The sequence below is a fragment of the Rhipicephalus microplus genome, chromosome 7 (genome assembly GCF_043290135.1).
Source record: "Rhipicephalus microplus isolate Deutch F79 chromosome 7, USDA_Rmic, whole genome shotgun sequence".
NCBI classification, from domain to species: Eukaryota; Metazoa; Arthropoda; class Arachnida; order Ixodida; family Ixodidae; genus Rhipicephalus; species Rhipicephalus microplus.
In genome coordinates this window covers 21,916,014-21,935,448 of record NC_134706.1, presented here as the reverse complement: position 1 = coordinate 21,935,448, position 19,435 = coordinate 21,916,014, and the positions used below count along the sequence as shown (strand labels likewise).

Here is a 19,435-nt window from a genome sequence, read left to right as displayed (position 1 = left end):
CACGCGTGAGCTGATTCCCAAACCAGCCGATAACGACACATCCATACAGATTAAGAGAGCTCATTTCAACTCGTCCGAGCTTCAGCGACTTTTAAACAGCCCCATGTCGTGGCGCAATTAACGTGTTTTGACCCCTGGCGCTATTCTATTATTATTTTACGCTGTTTTGCACGCGTTATGGAGACACCTCCCACTAGATGAGATTCTTATAGCCAGTGTGTTTTTTTTTTTTTTCACGCAGCGTTTTCAAGCAGTTGAAGTGATGTGATCTGAAACACCTGCTTGCCACAAAACAGATTCTCACCCAGCCCGAAAACTTATATTTAAATGTTTGCATCGCGTCTATCAAGACTTTTGCTGATATTTCACCATCCATCAATCTCGAATTTCAGCTGATCAACTACGCCTATTTTTTGCTCACTACCGTCAGCACGGACGCCGACGCCAACTCTGACGCCGACACCTGAGTGCCCGTGAAACAAGCTTTTAGCGATGTAGCGTTAGAAGAGTCCAGTGAACCCAAACACACTACTGATAGATGTTATAATCCCTATACACAAGCGTCCACGCTGAAAAACAAGTAGTCATCTCATATGCTGTTTTCGGCTCTTTATCCCCTGTCGCAACTACGACTCTAGCTGTAATTTCAAGCCGTACGTGCAGTGACTGACATAACGACGCTTTCTGCTTGTTTTCTCTGCGAGAACAGAGTTGTGTAAAAACAAACGCGGACCTCATGTCTAGAGTTACTTGACAACGTGCTTTTTCTGAACACACTTGAATACGATTGCACCTCTAACTTCTTTTATACACCGTGGCAAACGGGCTGCGCTTTGCTTTCTTCTCTGATGTGTCATAGCCTCCATAGTTGGCGGCTAGTTTGACTACTGAGAGGGAGTTCACCGCAAATTTACACGGCAACCTACTGATCACCCGACCGCCATCATGCAGTTTAGTCCACTCTGCTTCTCCAAGAACAACGCCAAAAGAAGTCAACTCAGCGTCTACGCTCTGAAGAAAGTGTAATTCCGGGGTGTCTTGACCAAGGAGCATCAAGTGATAGAGATAGGATGCGGCACGGGTCACTTTGCCCGATGGTTCCTGCTGCCTCACTGCCAACCCTGCCGAAGGCTAGTCGCCACGGACTTGCATCCAGAAATGCTACAGTTTGCGACCGAACGCTTCTCCCACCGGGACATTGTGCATGACGTCCTCGACATCGTAACACCCGACCTCGACCCATTCCTGAAGAAGTACGGCAAGTTCCAGAGGGCATTTGCTTTCCTGGTGTTTCACATGATCCGAGACCAGAGTGCCGCCTACGGGAACATCGCGAAGCTGCTGACCGACGACGGTGAATGTCTCGTCGTATCGTACTCCAGCTATGACCTAATGGACCTGTGGAAGGATGTTTACGATTGCGGCAATTGGAAGGGAGTCATACAAGTAAGCACAAATAAAACTCTCAGCGCTGCTGTACACCTCCTTTTCCTACTACTTTTCACTTTCAAGCCTTGTGTTGTTGCTCATTTTCGAAATTCCATGCGCAATGATCCCAAGCCTACCCATTCTTGCAAAAAATACAGAAATAACTGTTTGAGAATAGGTGAGTTTGTGCGTGTGTGTTTGTTTGTTTGTTTGTTTGTCTGTGCGTGTGTGTGTGTATGCGTGTGTGCGTGTGTGTGTGTGTGTGTGTGTGTTTGTGTGTACGCGTGTGTGTGTGCGTGCGTGCTTGCGTGTGTGTGTGTGTGAGTGTGTGTGTGTGTGTGTGTGTGTGTGTGTGTGTGTGTGTGTGTGTGTGTGTGTGTGTGTGTGTGTGTGTGTGTGTGTGTGTGTGTGTGTGTGTGTGTGTGTGTGTGTGTGTGTGAGACATATAGTTGATATGAGCTATTATACACTCGATAGTGGAAGATATGTTACTTCCTACGTTCCTCTGCACTATAGCGCTACGAAAGTTGGGCTGCCTGATTATTTTGGCATTCCGCCGCACTCACCCGAAGCTACGACCTCGTCCTAAAATTCAGTCAGTAATATTGTGCTTGAACGTCACTTCCTACGTCGGCATAGGAACCATTTTACCATCAAATGTCCTTTACGGAAGTCAGCATCTAATCACCTCAAAGCGAATTTCGTTTGCACTTACGAAGCAAAGTCGCCATTTTGTGTTGTGGTTGTCCTTTGCGCCACGTCCTTATCCGCGTCTTACTCTTCCTATCACCATTTCCCCTGCAAGTTTTTTGCCGTTGTAAACCATCGCTGCTTTCTTTTGTATCCTAAATAAGTGGATCACGCAAGGAACAGAATATCATCAATGATGTATCCATATTATTTCACGATCCTAGATAATGTCGTTGGCACCTGTCCTCCCAACGGTAATCATGGAAATAGAGACAGGACACCTTATCGTTGTCAGATGCATAATCAGCACACTGCCATCGCCTATTCTGTCGCTGCTATCATCATCAGTGCTACTGACGATGATGACATCATTGCCGTCATTGACGTCACACAACAATGCGTGATGAGTCGCTGACTACATTCAGAAGACACGATGTCGGTGGTGTCCATGCATCTCGCCATTTTGCGCGACATTTTACCCTGACATCACTAGCATTAACGAAGTTTTGTGTACTATTATTTCCGCGTTCTACTTACTTCCTCGCAGGGCCCGAGAAACGTTCTCAGTGGCTGTTTGAACTTCAACCGTGTCAAGACGCTGGCCGAGGTGGAATTCGAAGTCAGGGACACACTACGTGGTACCGGATTGGACTGTATTTCCTGCAAGGTGTACGACACTATACGGAAGTACGACAGCGTGGATGCCGCCATTGGCTAGTGCTCTCGTTTTCACAGAAACAAGCTTTCTTCATTATTGCTTGGAAGCAATGCTCTCATCAGGCCCCTAGCCATGGGGGTGCCTAATGTTTTGGATCTTTAGCGTGCCAATGTTGTTTTCCTTTATTAACCTTTCAGATATGTTCCTAACTGTCGCTCCGTTCAAGAAAACTGTTGCCGCGGAAAGGTGGGCAGAATTCAAGTACCTGTGGCGGGAACTTGCAGGTCGAAAGATGTCCCACATGCCCGGACAGCCTTTGGAAGTGAAGCACCAACTCTGTGCCGTTCATGCTGGTCTCTCCAGTAGGGCCAAGAAGTAAATCGTAATTTGCCATTGTCTCCATGGCAGAGGTAATAGCTGAGAACTATTGTAGTGAACAGGGCTGGGCAGTATTGTTACACAATAATATCACGATAGAATTTTAGAGGGGCTTTTGAGTGTCTGTAATTTTGTATCAGGATATATTTGAAGAATCTATTTGTATCTCAGTATAGATGAATGCCTTTACAATGTCTCGAATATACCACAGTGAATTACATCTTTAAATCGACAGTATTTGATGTCAGGTTTTACCACGAATCCACAAATGCCACTTCTATCCCGGAACTGCATTCCACAAAATGTGCAAGAGCAAATGACAAAAATAAAAACAGAAGAAAGGTTTCGTTGATTCGTATGACCTTGGCATCTAACCTGCGACATTTCTGTCCACGATAATAGGCACTCTACCACCTGCACTCTACCAACGCGCTTCAAGCTTCGATCTCCTCACCTGCAGCATCAGCCGACGCAAGCAGATCAAAACTTGGAGCGCTTTGGCCAAACACAAAGGAACCACGAAAGAAACACCCACAGAACAGAAGCGTACTAGCAACGTTAACAGCTTGGCCCATAACGAGCCAATAGCGCTTTGAAGTAAGGGCTCCGCCGACGAATACCATCTTTTAGGCCTACTTAAAAAAAAAAAGCTTATCTTTCTGCCTTGATCTGCTTGCCGTTTTTCGCGTGACATCAAAATATATTGCTATCGCATTCATTGCTTCGCCCTTGGGACGAAACTGTGGCTTTTTTGTTCGTTACATAATGAAACAAACTTGCAATAAAGCCAACAAATATTTAAGAAGCATCATTTGTACTTTTTCGAACAACATTATTATGCTTAAATTTATAATTTATAAAAAAAGTAAAGTGGATGAAAAGACAACCGCCCAGTGGTAGTGACCAAACCTGCAACATTCAGGTGTAGGCTCGCAAAATTGGAGGTTCGTTGTGAAAGGTTGTATAGCTTCGATGCGAAGATTTTCGGTTCAATTCCTGATGGTCACATGTTTGATCTTTTGATTCCCTTTAACTTTTTTTAACTTTTTCAGATCTTTAACCTAACGACTACAACTCAAGAACTACGAATAGCGTCTATTTCACCTCACTTAGTTTTATTGTCTGTTGCTTTTTCAGGTTGTGTGTAACAAAAAAAAAGTCCTTAATTGGTTCCTTTTTTCTTCATTTCTGTTCTCATATGAAAACGGCAGCCTTATATGACTCCCCAAACGCAGAAAGTGACTGTCGACGCACACCGGCGGCGTCAGTAGCAGCGACACAAGAAACGATCGTCATGTAGTGACGTCACCCTGTGAAGTCATAACAATGTCACATGCCAAAAGTGTGTGACGTCATCATGACGTCGCCTTGAGGTAACGTCAAGTGGCATTACGTTGTCCCGTCGTCACAAGACACCATCGTTCGGTACGGGTTGCGCCGATACCGGAGGCGCCATGAGGCCAATGCGATCTAGAAAGCTATTTTCAGGCGTGCTCACTGCCGCCGTGACGTCACTCGTTTGGCCCGAGCGAGCGCGCGTACCGGAGGCTGTGAACCTATTGCCACCATCGTCTCCCATTAAAAGATGGTGGTTTCGCGGTGAGGCTTAAACTATTTACAGCTTTATTCTGCCTTTTGCGTCAAAAGCGAGCGGGAATATGTAATGTACTATGCTTGAAAGCGTTTGGAGATTTATCTGTGAGCCATTCCACAAAAAATTTAAAGGCTGTGTGTTATCGAAAGCGCGGTCGATCTAAAAGAGCAAAGTTTGATGGACCAACAAAGTGACAAAATACATAAGGTAAATTTTATTCATTCTTTATTTGTTTAGACACACACACTATAGACCTTGCAGAAAAACTGTTGCTACTCATCTGCAAAGTTTCTGCAGTTTTATTCGCACTCTTTCAAACATCTGTCTTCAGAGACGCGTAGTTATTGAGAAGAGTGTGTGTTGCTGCCACAAGTGTGTAATTCAGCACAATATGAAGGTGATGATCATTGGAAGAAAGAAAAAATATTTTAGTTTCACAAAAATCTCTCGAGACCGACACAAGGAGCGGCGTTTCCTCTTTTGCTCTGGCCCCTCTCACAGTGTCGCTCATAACTTAGGGTCTGGGGAAAATCTTAGTGCTGGTTCTTGTTTAAATCGTATAGCCTTTGTGGGCACTTCTACTGCACTGTCGGTTCTTGGATCAGTGTATTTGGGAGTAATATTTAAACATTCTATCTTAAAGTAGAGCTCGCACGCCTGAAAATCATTTAAGAAATCGCGTTACCGCATGTAGATGCATATATATTTGAAGAAAATAAATTAGGCTAGTGTGCTGGCGATACTTCCACAATTTATAAGATCACAACGAGGTGGTTGTGTTATTAGGAAGCAACGAAGTACTACGCACAAATTCTATGCACTATAAGCAATGGAACAGCATTCCTTCCATTTTTCTCGACCAAGTAAACAGAGGTAATGAAAAAATTCCACGGCGCTAATCACCAATGGTAAAACATTTACCAACCTTGAAAGAAAAAAAAGCCTGTTCTGAAAACGTCCTACAACACGCGTTTGCTGTTTTATTGCCAGGGCTTACGCCAACTCAGAAGCAGACATGACACCTTCATTATAGAGCAAGAATGAAACATGATGCAGATAGTGTCAGTGGACCGGCTTAGAAATATGCAATACGAACACACGCACTTTCAAGTCACAAATAAAACGAATGTCGACGTCAACTTGACGAATGACATGCTCCTATTTTGTTCTTCAGTTTTCCTTAAAAAACAAGAACACTTGCAACTTTGGTCTCTTTGCCGCGACAATTCATCACGCAGTATCGCCCAATTGTTTCGTTTTACAGCCATACAGATTGTGAATATCCAGTGCACAAAGTGCCTCACATATCCACGCTGCAGTTCACGAACACACAAGAACACGTTTCTAAGTCACAAACAAGCACAACAGCACGCGACGAAAACGTTAGTCAAGCTTGGCGATCCATGGCTGTCGAGCGACGACAGCAAGCGTACCGCGCAACACACCGGTCTGAACAGAGTGACGTCAGAGCCCATGGCAGAAACAGCGAGCAGGCCTTAAATTGTATGTTAAAGGCTCGCATAGCCTGCAATGCCTACAATACCGGAGGTCATAGCCTCCTAGATCGGAGGTATACGGGAAGCCACACTATGGGCAGAAAGCTTTCGGCAAGGAGGGACAATCAGCGCAATGGACTTGGAGTTACAATTAATGCCGCTTCACACAAGTGGTGTCAAGACTGAGTTAAGGAAGTGAGGCTTTAGGCAATCTTTCTTTTCATCATCATTTTAATCATAGTCACTCTTCCTTTCAAGTTCATATTAGTACAAGAAAGTACTTAACATGGTTAGACGCATAGCCAATAATCGCTTGTAGGGGATAAATTTAAATATGAATTTGAAGGAACGAACTGTTTAAACGAAGCAGATGTAAAAGTCTACTTTTTTTCTCCTCGGTGTTGTCTTTCTTTCCTCTTCCCCGTGTTTTCTGTTCTCTATTCACGTGTTTTTTGTCCCGTTTACATCTTTATTTCTATTTATTTAGAACAAGAGGAAGAATAATTGTCTTTGGTGCGAGCACGCACTGCATATGGTTATGTCATACGCGGTTAGTGCTACGTCAAGCGACTACTACCGTACGCGGTCACAGCCTACGTCCGCACAGCCCCTTGAACTTCTCCGCACTAAGAAGGCAAAGAAGATATATTTTTCATTACAGGCATCTTAGGCGAATGTATACGCTTTCTGAGTTTTATTAGTACTCTTCAACAGTCACATGGCGACGGTATGAACAGGCTCGTCCGGCGCAGAGTCATTAGTGGCACTGTCTCTTGGACACGCACTTATTGTCCGAGCGTCGGTAAAGGCCATCCCCACAGAAGCATCCACTCACTAAGTCCAGGGTGCAGGGTCTGGGTCCGTTTTCTGGCTCACCGCACTTGCGCTCACCGCAGCTGCTGCTCTGGTTTTCCTTGTACACCTCGCCCTCGCCGCACTTCGTGCCTTCTGAAAGATAAAACCTCGCTGAACTACACACCGTCATGGCCCGCCGCACTCAGTTGGCTACAACTTTTAAAGAAGTGCATGTTTACCCATGAACCCCGATTGAGTGATCAAATGATTGGTTGATTGATCTGTGATGTTTAACGTTCGAAACCCACCATATGAATATGAGAGACGCTGTGGTGAAAGGCTTCGGAAATTTCGACAATCTGGGGTTCTTGAACGTGCACCCAAATCTGAGCCCACGGGCCTACAGCATTTTCGCCTCCATCACCCACAAACCACAATAACCACTAGACCACTATGGTGGCTCACCTGAAACAATAAAGTTGGCTCAACAGCGGCGTCACAATTGCTGACGAAATTTATTAGGACGCTGATATTTTTTACGTATAACCAGCATCACAAACGTCTATGTAATCGGCGCGGCAGCGCCACAAGTAGCCATGACGGCGAGTGTGAAAATCTTTTTTTTTCTGCCTGTTTGGTGTCACGTAGCACGGAATCTCATAACAAGCTGGCACTCTGGCCTTCGTCACGAATGAGGGTGCAGTTTGTTGGTGATCAGCACAAACAAACTGTACCCTATATCCTGATGAAGGCCGGATTCTGGCTGAAACGTCGAAATAAACCACGTTGTGACTGCTCGCGGAGGACCACCATGCCTATATATATATATATATATATATATATATATATATATATATATATATATATATATATATATATATATATATATATATATATATATATATATATATATATATATATATATATATATATATATATATATATATATAATGTTCTGTTGCAGCTACCGCCATGGCGAAGAGAAGGAAAAAGAGGGAAATGATAGGGGAAAGGGAAAGGGGATAAGGTTACCGCTCTGATGAATAACAACCGCCATCTTTACTGCTGGACTGCTTTTCACTGTAAATAACTTGTAAATATATTCACAACGCAATATGTACAGGGTGACCCAGCAATCTCTAGTTTAATTTAAAAACTTGTTGACGCATGCATGATTTATTGCATGTTCCTTACTGTTGCATAAAATAAGATTCTTGTTCCTTTCTTAATTACCTGATTAAGTGATTTTATTAACTAATTCATGAAACAGCGAAGCTGGGAACAAAATGCAATTAGAAAATGAGACAGTTATAGATCGGTTTGCAAAAAATCCGAATAGAAAGTTCCAACTTTCTCATCCTTCTAAATATTCTAAATATTTCTCATAAGAAACGCGACTTGACTGACGTTCCTTCTTGCCCGCTTACGCATGCCGTGACTGCAAGGCGCCCTAACTTTCTGCGCGCAAATAACTGTAGCATTTGGCTCAGTAAGCTGCTTCGACAGGACTGCGATGATGGCGGTGGTTCTGCGGTGACGCGCGTTTTGCTAGCGGCAACACAAGCCATAACCGTTGCGTTTTCTTATCACTGTCATGAACGTCCGCAAAAGCAGCATAACTTTCATACTCGACACCTTAGGGAGCTCAGCAACCACCGCGCTCACAGGCACGCTAGCGCGAATGTCACTTTGTATCTTCGGTACGTCGTGTGCATCTATGGTAAACAGAAAAACGCTGATTTTTAATGGACAGAAGGTTGAAAAATTTTCAGTCCAACGTTCGGGGCATCGATTTACAACTCTCTCACAGGAATTTTATTCCCAGCTTCATCGCCTCAAATTAGTAGTATTAGTAGTAGTAGTAGTTGTAGTAGTAGTAGTAGTAGTAGTAGTAGTAGTAGTAGTAGTAGTAGTAGTAGTAGTAGTAGATTGTTTTGTTGTTGATGATTATCAGAACAGAATCATTATAAATAGGAGAACTCTAAAACATAGCACTACAATGTTTTGCAATGCTTTGTAAGAGCAAAGCCGTTTTCTTTCAGCTAACTTGTGGTCATTCTGAAGCACTTTCAACTATAACAGACTCAATTTCAAGTAAAGTATAACAGTTTTAAATATCAGCCGCTTATGGCGCGATCTATTTGACATCAGTCTTCTCGACATATTTTAGCCCTGCGTTGAACATGACCATCATATATATATATATATATATATATATATATATATATATATATATATATATATATATATATATATATATATATATATATATATATATATATATATATATATATATATATATATATATATATATATTGTAAAATTTACGGACATATCTTCTTAATGGTATACAGCACATGAGAGGTAATTATACTTTGTCTGCACTCGCACAGTATGAAGTAATGGCATTGGAGTGAAATGACATTGACGATCTGTGAAAAGCATGAAATAAATGCTCGTGGAGAACCGAAGCTTAAGAGTTGGGCCAACGGGGGAATGGTGGCTATAAAATAAGGGCTGCAAATTAAGAGATGTGCCCTAGCATGCTAATGCCGTAGTTGTATTGCAGTGCTGATGATCAGTCCACTGTTTGCATGGCTATGGGAAGGACTCTGTACAAATCATACGAAATGGAACGTCACGCGTCGACTTAAATAGATGCATTTAGTTTACATCTTCGTGTTCCGACTATAGCGATATTTCCTTGCAAATAAGTTCTGTGGAATTCCACAAAGTGGCGGAAAGGCTATGAAAGGGGTCATTGACAACTAGCACAGAGTCACCTGTATATTCAGGTAGTTCGCTCAGAAGTCCAAAATTGTGATTGCAGAAGATCATCCCCGTCCTGTAATTGAATTGCTAGGTTCCTGGTTAGTTCGAATGGTAGAATGGCTGCTCTGGAAAGGTATCGGTCTCGGGTCTATTTCCCGGGTCAAGCCAAATTTTCTTTTTTCGATTAGAAGACTTCCTTTCTCACAGATTAGAATGAATTTTCTTGTAACAACGGGTGGTTGGCAGCTGACTCTTTCATGGAAAATAAATGAGCTCATCCTTCAAAGACACGTACACAAGAGATTCCGCAGGGTATACTCTTCGAAACTTCTCTTCATGTGTACGTTTGTGAAGGCTGGGTTTGTTCAATTTTCCAAGCGAAGTATACCAAGAGGCATTTCACCGGAGTTTCTGTTTCAAACTAGCATGCTGTCTTTGCAACAATACGAGAGACATGAATAGAACAGCATATCGTCAGGGCGAACCAACAAACTCGGGAGTCGTGAAAGGCAAGTAATTTGAAATCATCAAAGGCAGTAAAACGAACGAAGTCCCTGACGCAAGCAGCCGTGACTGAAGTGTTCATTCGTTCCGACAAAGTTTTACATGTTCACAAAGCTACATCTGCATAATAAACGGAGCGTTCATATGACGATGGAGCAATCGGCAGTGGGCGTTATTAACATCGAGATCTCAGTGATGCAGCGGTTCAGAATATGCTCTATGTGTTTGAGTGTTTTTTATATGTTTATGTGATTTTAGTTTTTAAAATTACGTTTAGAGTTTTACATCCTAAAGTGACGATGTAATTGTGAGAGACATCGTAGTGGAGGGCTCCACACATTTCGCCCTCACAGGGTTCTTTAACGCGCACCTAAATTTGAGAGCACGTGCCTCCCTAGCACCTCGCCCCCATCAAAAATGCTGCCGCTGCTTCTGGGATTTGATCCTGCAACCTTCAGGTCGGCAGTCTAGCACCCTAATTATGGGACCATCATAGAGGATGGGTGATTTAGTTCAAGCGAAACCAACTTCTATGTCAAAAGACCCTACACCGACTCTTCCCTTAGACAGGAAAATCAAACAAAAAGAAGGAGGTAGGCTGTCTCGTAGTCTCCGTATACCAGTCAACTAGATAAAGTACGAGCACAACTCACCGGCATAGCTAGCGTGAAGAACTGCGAGCACTGCTGCGGCCACCAGAACTGCCCTGATGTTCGTCCTAAGCAGCATTTTCTCTGGCAAGATGATCTCTTTCCGTGCAGCAAACGCCGAGCTTTTTAATAGGCACTGATGACATTTTCTTTTTTTTACTGATGTGTGCATGTGGACTTCCCGCAGCTGCAGTCTTTCGTCATAACGGCAGGCTACACCCGCAAAAAAGCGACGGTGGTAGGGAGCACCAACGCTTTTCTTGTTCTTTTTGTTGTCACTTGTCGCCGAGCTGGTTGCAGGCGTAAAACCGTGCGAGAAGGCCACAGCCAGCCAGTTACTAAGGGGTCGTCGTCACGCAACCCTAGGCAGACCTCAAGCGCACGTGTCTACGATAGCTCTCTTCAGCAGATGCGATCCTAAAAGCACCGTGCAGATGCATCCCGTTAGATTCACCCGTGCACTAACAGCTGTGGTGGAATTACGTTCTCAGATGAAACCGACGAGTGAATATATTTTTAAAAAAAAAACACCAGGAAATTTTGTGCTTTTGCCGTGGTAACTTAAGTTGGGGAGCTTGTGCTAAAAGTTTGAGCTATACGCTAGATCCGTGTTTGAAAGACACGTTTTTTTTTTTTTGCTTATGTGGTTGATTTATAATAACACGCGAGATTAGACGTCCCCAAACCACGATATGATTATGAAAGACGCCGTAGTGGAGTGCTCCGGAAATTTCGACCATCTGGCGTTTTTTAACATGCCGGCATTTGGTTTGATTGTTTCAACGTGGCTGGAGGAGAGGTACAAAACGTAGCAGTTGTCGCGTTTTAAGTTTCTGTATTGTTAACACAAGGATATGAAAGTATGGTATTCCTTGTTCAATTTTAACTATCTTGTGTAAAACTTTCGTAACCATTGATAAAAGAGTTGATGGGAACTGATGTAGAGATAGTGCAAACTTGAGAGTAACCACTGTCAATTAAATACTGGCATATTTTACATATTTCATTTCTTTTTCGTTCAAACATAGTACTATCATCTACCATGATTAGGCTTTTGTTTTTACTTGGCCAGACGGCGAAATGGAAATATATAATGCCTCTCAACCAGTTAAAATGCCAGTAATTAACTCGCGTGTTCCCTTATACATGCACCGAAGACTACTGCAAGGCTAAAACATATGCATCCTCTTCCCTTTTCTTCCCAGCCGATGTATTCTTCCTGCCACGCCACCTTCCAAAAGCTTTTTGTACTAAACGTTGTTTTGCATGGCCTTCGCAATCGGAGGCACATCACTTGGTTTTACACGTCCTCCATGATCGGCCTGCCATCGACCAGTAATGTAGCGAACTGGGCTACTACGTCATGACCACTCACCAAGTTGCGATGCCATGTGATGACGCCAGCGTGCGAGATCCCTTCACGTGACGTCACGAGGATGTCACAATGACTGAATAATGACTTCACATATTTTGCTACACTTGACTTGGTGAGAAGGTCACCTGTTGAGGGCCTTTTCTATCACTCGTGGTAGCTTTTTGTATCGCTCGTGTCCACGTCCCTTGCACGAGGTGCCAGTAGGTCAATTTTCGTGTTTGGTCTGGCATATAAGGCTTTCAGATTAGGATAGGGTTAAAGTGGTAATGTAGGCTGACCTGGTCATCAGGACCTTCAATGTGATGTGTGTGATGCGCGTGGTCAGCGAGTGTTCTCATGCCTCATGCAAAAGAGAATTTTCAGTAGGGTTGTCATTTTAAATGCGAAAAAACTAGATGACCCAGCACGTTATATCTTTGTCGTACACCGAACGTGACGGAGTGAAATCATCCGCGCTATTTATCTTCGAAGCAACATAACCTAATGCAGTGATGCCAACACCACCTGTGTGCGCACTTCGAATAGCACAATCATTTTAGGACGACACTAAGACCACCGGCATTATATTAACGCTCCCCGTCTCACTTCGTGTGAAAATATGCCTATTTACGAAACCATGACAGCACTAGGGCGACCAATCACAGAGCAGAATGTTAAAGTTGGAAGTGGTTGGGAGTGAGGCGAATGAACGCTTAGTATTGCTCTGGAAAAAATTATTGAGTCTGAACGTTTTTATTCGTATTACTGTGAAAAACAGTGGTGCATGCTAGTAAACACTTACATCACAACAATAGCTTTTTTTTGAAAAAAAAGATGAATGACAAAGGTCACTGGACTCGAGAGGGGGGGGGGGGGGCGTAAGTTTTGCTGCAGTAATAGGTTCTAGGGTAACAGCAGCTTGGCTATAGTTGTTTTTCTTACAGCCGGAGCTTACTCCAATTCAACCGATAACTAAATATTCGAATCGTCTCTCTATCAAGGGTCCCCATATTACGCGATATGTACCTGGGCTATACTTTTGTGTTTAGAAATAGTGGGTAATGATTTAGAGTTCTAGTTATTCTACTATGGGAGAGTATAGAGAAGTCCCGTGGCCCTCATACTTGTTGAGGCCCTGTTGAAAAATATTACGCCGTGAACGAGTTCACGACTACAGGTAGTTAGCACGCCAGCCGACTAGAACAGAGAGTCAAGACGGCCAGTTGAATAGCTCACTGGCAACTCGCTCACCATACCGCTCCTGGAGCCTTTCGTGCGACACAAGCTGGGGTGCAGTGCGAAACCCCTTGCAACGCTTTCACTCCTTTGTACTTACATGGAGCCAAGTTACCTACCTTCACAGCTGCACTTATTAACGACTCTCTTCAGTGCCACGAAGCAGTGAAGAGGCTAAAGGTATGTGATTAACGTTTTTTTGAAGCAAACAAAGTATAACAAGCAACATTTCTTTATTAAGGCAATGCGTTTCAAGACTCCCTTTTCAATTTCATGGTTTCGAGCTTCGCCGGCACTTTGTCGGTGGAGTCACTCAACCCAGTCTCTAAGACGCTCTTTGTTCCACAGTCGCCTGTCATTTTGAGTCACCGTCTTCACCTGAATGACTGTCTTCTTAGAGACACCAAGGGTGTAGTCTCTTTTTCGGTTTTTATTGTGTTTGAAGTTCTTTTCTGAGTCTCGTGGTCTCCCAATAGAGCTCATTTTGACAGTGTACATTCGTAATATGCGCCATTCGAACACAAGGAGGTTGTCGCAAAATATGTCCAGGCAACATCCTACTTTTCTCCCCATTTTTTTCCAGAGACATACTTTGTTCCTGGGCTCAGTACCTGGGCTTAGTCCATTGGCTTAGTACTGTGATTAGTTCATGAGCTTAGCCCGGGACGTATGGCTTTGGGCTTAAAGGCTCGGACTTTGATCCACGGTCTATGTTCCTGGGTTTAGTCCATGCACTTGGAACATTGCCTTTCTCTCTTCGCTCAGTATTTGTGCCAACTCCCTGGGCTTAGTCCTTGCACTTAATCCTTGGGCTTAGTCCCTGGGCTTAGTCCCTGGGCTTAATCTCCGATCTTAGTCACTGATTTAATTTCTAACGTAGTTCTTGGACGACGTTCCTTGGACAGACCGCCCTGTGGGCCTAATACGACTCAGTCAATGTACCTGTCGCACTGCGCGAGAGGCACGCAAATGCCCAGGCCGTTTCTGTACAGTCCGCGGTCGCAGAAGCACTGGTAGGCGCAGTCCCGCGTGCACTCGTCCGTCGGTTCGGGCTGCGCGCAGGAGAGCTCGCCGCAAGACGAGCTCTCGCACTCCTTGAACACCTCGCCAGGTCCGCACTCTGGAAGCGTTTCTCCCCCGCTGCCTTCATCTGCGGCTGAGAATACCACATGATTCGTTTATGTGTATACCCAAATACGGAATACACAAGGACACCCAGGAAATAGGGAAGGAACGAGGTCAGAACGTAATAATTGATTAAATAATGGTAATATTATGAAATAATATTCTTAAAGAAATATCACAGTATCTGTAAATAGATAAATAAAAAATAATATTTATAATAACTATTATATTATATGGGTTTTGACGACTCCAAGCTACGACGACTATTAAACGTCGCTGTGGAGGGCTCCGGTAATTTGAACCATCTGATCTGGTGTTCTTTAACGGGCATTGACAGCACACAGTACACGGGCCTCTACCATTTCGACTTCATCTGAACGCGACCACCACGGCCGGGATCGAACCCGCGACCTTCGGTTGAGCAGCTAATTGATAGATTGCTCAATCAATGGATTGATATACATACAGCGAGTAACATGTTGCCGTTAGAACAGCGAATAGCCAATATTAACAACAACTTACTCTTCCTTAGACAACTTCAGGTATCAATTAGCAAATGCTTGCAGACATCAGCCGTAGTTTAGCCAGCACTGCAGCTGAAAGCAAAAGGCAGCGCCATTTTTTGAAATGCGAAAACTTTCTTAGCGAACTTCGGTGACTTTGAGCCTGTCTATCTATCTATCTATCTATCTATCTATCTATCTATCTATCTATCTACCTATCTATCTATCTATCTATCTGTCTATCTATCTATCTATCTGTCTGTCTATCTATCTATCTATCTATCTATCTATCTATCTATCTATCTATCTATCTATCTATCTATCTATCTAGCCGCCTACGACTTTCAGCTCCCCTGGCCGTTTCTACAATGTTATCGAAACCAAAATAGGTATGGCATAACATTATTGTACGACGAGCATAAGTGTCTCGTCATAACATGAGAATCAAGAAATGTATGTCGTGAGTGTCATTATTCTACATTTCATGGTATTTCTGCTCTTGCGATAGTTTCGTTCACATGACATATTGCAAAACTTGTAAGGTAAGACATGACTGCATGGCGAACATAAGTGACAGACCCTAACGTGGAAGTCATGATATGCACGTCATGTAAGTCATGACTACATGCCGCGCTCATGATGCGCTCGCGGCCGACTCGCTACCTTCACAAATACCAAATTCGGTATTACGGGACGCGAACAGACTACGAAGACAAATTACTCGTCCAAACACGATAATCGTGACATGTGCGTCATGTAAAACATGACAACATGATACGCCCATAGTGCGCTCGCGGTCATTTCGCTAGCTTCATATATACCAAATTTGGTGTTACGGACGTGAATTGATCATGAAGGTATATGACTGGTGCAAACATGATAATCTTGACATACGTGTCACGTAAGAATATGACAACATACCACGCTAATGATGCACTCGTGCCGTTTCGCTAGCTTCACGCATACCAAGTTTAGTATTGTGTGCAGGACGTGAACAGACGATGAGGGTAAATAACATATCAAAACATGATAACCATGACATGCGTGTCATGTAAAACATGACTACGTGCAACGCTCATGATGCACTCGCGGCCGTTTCACTAGCTCCGCATATACGAAGTTTAGTATTACGGGACGTGAATAGACGACAAAGGTAAGTGACACGTCCAAACATGATAATCATGACACATGTGTACACCCTACGCTCATAGCGTGCTCGCGGCCGTTTTGCTAGCTCCACATATACCAAATTTGGTATCACGTGATGTGAATAGATGACAAAAGTAAATGACACGTCTGAAAATATATCTATCTATTCATCTATCTGGCGCCAGTGACGGGTTACGCAATGGTGCGTCAACTCCTTACATTTCATCCTATTTTAATGTGAGAACATTTGGAAGATGAGCCTTGTACGCATATATCTTAATTGTAACATCCTTCCATTGTTATGGTGTGATGAACAGCTTGCAAACTACATCAATTGTGTGAAAACTGTACAAGATATTTTCTTAACATTAACGAAAGCAGTCTCTGCAGATTTGTGGAGGCTGTGATCAATCGCTGTGTGGTCTTTCGTCTGAAGTGTGTAGCAATTTTGGGAAAACTTGCCTTAATTAAAGTGAATTGCTCTGTTCTTTCTGGTGCATGCAAATCCTATACGACACCACAATAACATGTACCTTTCTTTTCTTTTTTTCAAATCGCTAAGCAGACATAGTAGAACGACAGCCCGCCACCATTCCACTAGAAACATGAGAGGTACCAAAACATACACACAGCTTAAGTGAGTTGCTAGAGGACACTAAGCTCAAGGACATGGGTTTCATTTCCAGCCACGGTGACTACATTTCAATGCAGATGACACTGAAAAACACCCACGTGCTTAGGTTGAAACTCACGTCAAGGAACATAGGTGTTCGAAATCAATCTGCAGTCCTCCATTACGGCACACCTGATAATCGTGTCGTGGTTACAGCGGTCAAAATGTCAGTGTTTAATTACAACATTGCCAGACTTCAGAAGATAAAGAGATCTAAGAGAGGAAAAATTGTTAGTAAGCAACTGCCTAGTTGCCTTGTTGACGGGCCGCTTGTCGACGCTTCGGCTCCAGCTACACCCCCTGCTCAAAAATTTTTCCATCTCTAAAATTTTAATTGAAATATAAAAACATTAACTGCATTACCATCGCACAAAAGTTATAAAAAGTTGGTTCGAGCCACTTACCAGGCATTGCGGAGATGTTCGAGACCGCCAGTGCTTCCAGCAGAACCAAGATCATCCACATTGCTCCCATGACGTCGTTCTTCGCAAGTCCGCGCCTCGCCCTTCGCAAACCTCGAACCAAGTTCAGGCCACAAGCTTCTGTCTGTTTCCAAGCACACTCGAGATCGTAGCTCTATCAATGCGGCTTTCGAAGACGCATCCGACGAGCTTCGCAGGAAATTCTTTCGCAAAAAAAAAAAAAAACAAAAAACGGCGGTTCTGAATGCCGCAAGCGAAGCCCCTCAGCTGCTGCGTTAAAGGAAACCAACAGCTCCCTTTCGTCACGACAACGCAAACGCGCACGCGATCTTTATGCCCGGCTGTGCTTGGACGAGGCGCGATAAAAAATGTATACCGGGACGGTTGTTTCGAAGTCTTCGAGGAAATCCCGTGCCGAACCCCCATCCCTCCGTACGAGTTAGTTGTTTATAATTGAAAACACATCCGTCTTGCCGTGACGCGTGTGCCAAGCGAAAGCTGTCGATGGCTCGCGCGATGAAAATATCGGTTAGTCTCGCTGAGCATTTGAAGGCAAGGTCAGCTGAAGTGGATATAATGCGAACAAAGGATGAGAGAGTGTGGCATTGAAGGAGATATAAAGGGAAGAGACAAGGATACAGTAAAGGGGATGGTGATATAAAGCGAAGAGAGTGGGAGGTTTTAAAGTAAAGGGATAGTGGCATAAAGTGAAGGTATATTCAGAGAATGCGACGAGGAGGAGGATATAAAGTGAAGAGTGTGTGGAAGAGTGCGACATGTGAAGTAAAGAGTGAGGTGTGCGACATTAAAGAGGATGTGAAGTGAACAGAGTGCGATATTGGAGACGATCTAAAGTGAAGAGAGATTGACGATAAAGGTGATATAAAGTGAAGAGAGAGTGGGAAAGTGTGACATTGAAGAGCGGTGCGCGCTTAGGTGCCAACACGGCGCAGTCACGAGCGCAGGATGCATGTACTGGTCTGGCGGCGATAAGGTCGACGGAGCGCCTGATTGAGGGTCTATAAGAAATTAACGAGCCACTTTAGGGCTTGCCGCTGTCGGCTATGGTATTGCGAAAGTGAATTTGTTTTCTTTTATCTTTTGTTAGCTCTGTCCGGCGCAGTACCTTCTCTCTCACATTCTTGCGCGTACTTGCATGCGTGTACCAAGGTGGTTATTTATGCGCGCTGCTCGCACGAGTTGGACGCGCGTTTCAGAGTAGGTATGAGAACGTTGGTTAAGGAGGAACAGAGGGATAGTCACTCGTAGTTAGGCTTAACAAAAAAAAAGTACACTAAGCCTGTTACCGCCATACCAAGATCCGTATAGCATGCCAGAACGCCACTGTGTCTGTATATATATTCCGCGTGCACCACGCTGACATCAACGGCAGAAGGCCACTTTCGGATTCTCTGAGCGCGCAGTTACGGTAATTAGTGGTGCACTTCTCGACACAAAGCAGGACACTACTGAGCTCATCGTCGACGTCTTTTCGTAGACAGCGTGAAGGTCGAGCGACGTCGGCACCACTGCTGGCCTTACTGAAGTGAATTCACGTTGCTTTGGTTTATGCGTCCGCTTCTCTACGTTGTTGGAATATACAATAGCGTTGTCGGGCTTTTACCGTAATTTACTGTGTGGTCACGAAGTTTGACGGGACATTCCACGTTCTAAAGGTCGCTTGGAAGATCGTCGAGCTGCGTTAATTGCATCGATGATTCAGTCCGGTTGCGTCTTGGGAAGATGTAATATGAAGAGACAAGTCCAACTTGTTGAATCCATGTCATTTAATCATTGAAGTGCATAATGTTGAGTGATTGACTGATTGATATGTGGGTTTTAACGTCCCAAAACCACCATATGAGAGACGCCGTAGTGGAGGGCTCCGGAAATTTCGACCACCTGGGGTTCTTTACCGTGCACCTATTTCTGAGCACACGGGCCTACAGCATTTTCCCCTCCATCGAAAATGCAGCCGCCACCGCCGGGATTTGATCCCGCGACCTGC

At 43.9% G+C, this 19,435-nt stretch overlaps 3 protein-coding genes across 3 annotated transcripts; 1 reads left to right on the top strand and 2 right to left on the bottom strand.

The window, feature by feature from the left end:
• Positions 1 to 778: 778 nt before the first annotated feature.
• LOC119179983 (juvenile hormone acid O-methyltransferase-like) lies at positions 779 to 3,500 on the top strand. Its single transcript, XM_075868070.1, has 2 exons — positions 779 to 1,446; positions 2,666 to 3,500. The coding sequence occupies exons 1-2, from the start codon at positions 1,159 to 1,161 to the stop codon at positions 2,834 to 2,836; spliced, it is 459 nt and encodes a 152-aa protein (XP_075724185.1). The 5' UTR covers positions 779 to 1,158; the 3' UTR covers positions 2,837 to 3,500.
• A 3,421-nt stretch (positions 3,501 to 6,921) lies between these two features.
• LOC119179913 (uncharacterized) lies at positions 6,922 to 11,284 on the bottom strand. The gene is made up of 2 exons (XM_037431034.2): positions 10,969 to 11,284; positions 6,922 to 7,192 (listed from the first exon to the last, which is right to left on the bottom strand). The coding sequence occupies exons 1-2, from the start codon at positions 11,135 to 11,137 to the stop codon at positions 7,002 to 7,004; spliced, it is 360 nt and encodes a 119-aa protein (XP_037286931.2). The 5' UTR covers positions 11,138 to 11,284; the 3' UTR covers positions 6,922 to 7,001.
• A 2,487-nt stretch (positions 11,285 to 13,771) lies between these two features.
• Positions 13,772 to 17,950, bottom strand: LOC142761686 (chymotrypsin-elastase inhibitor ixodidin-like). Its single transcript, XM_075868820.1, has 2 exons — positions 17,410 to 17,950; positions 13,772 to 14,711 (listed from the first exon to the last, which is right to left on the bottom strand). The coding sequence occupies exons 1-2, from the start codon at positions 17,477 to 17,479 to the stop codon at positions 14,485 to 14,487; spliced, it is 297 nt and encodes a 98-aa protein (XP_075724935.1). The 5' UTR covers positions 17,480 to 17,950; the 3' UTR covers positions 13,772 to 14,484.
• Positions 17,951 to 19,435: the final 1,485 nt, after the last annotated feature.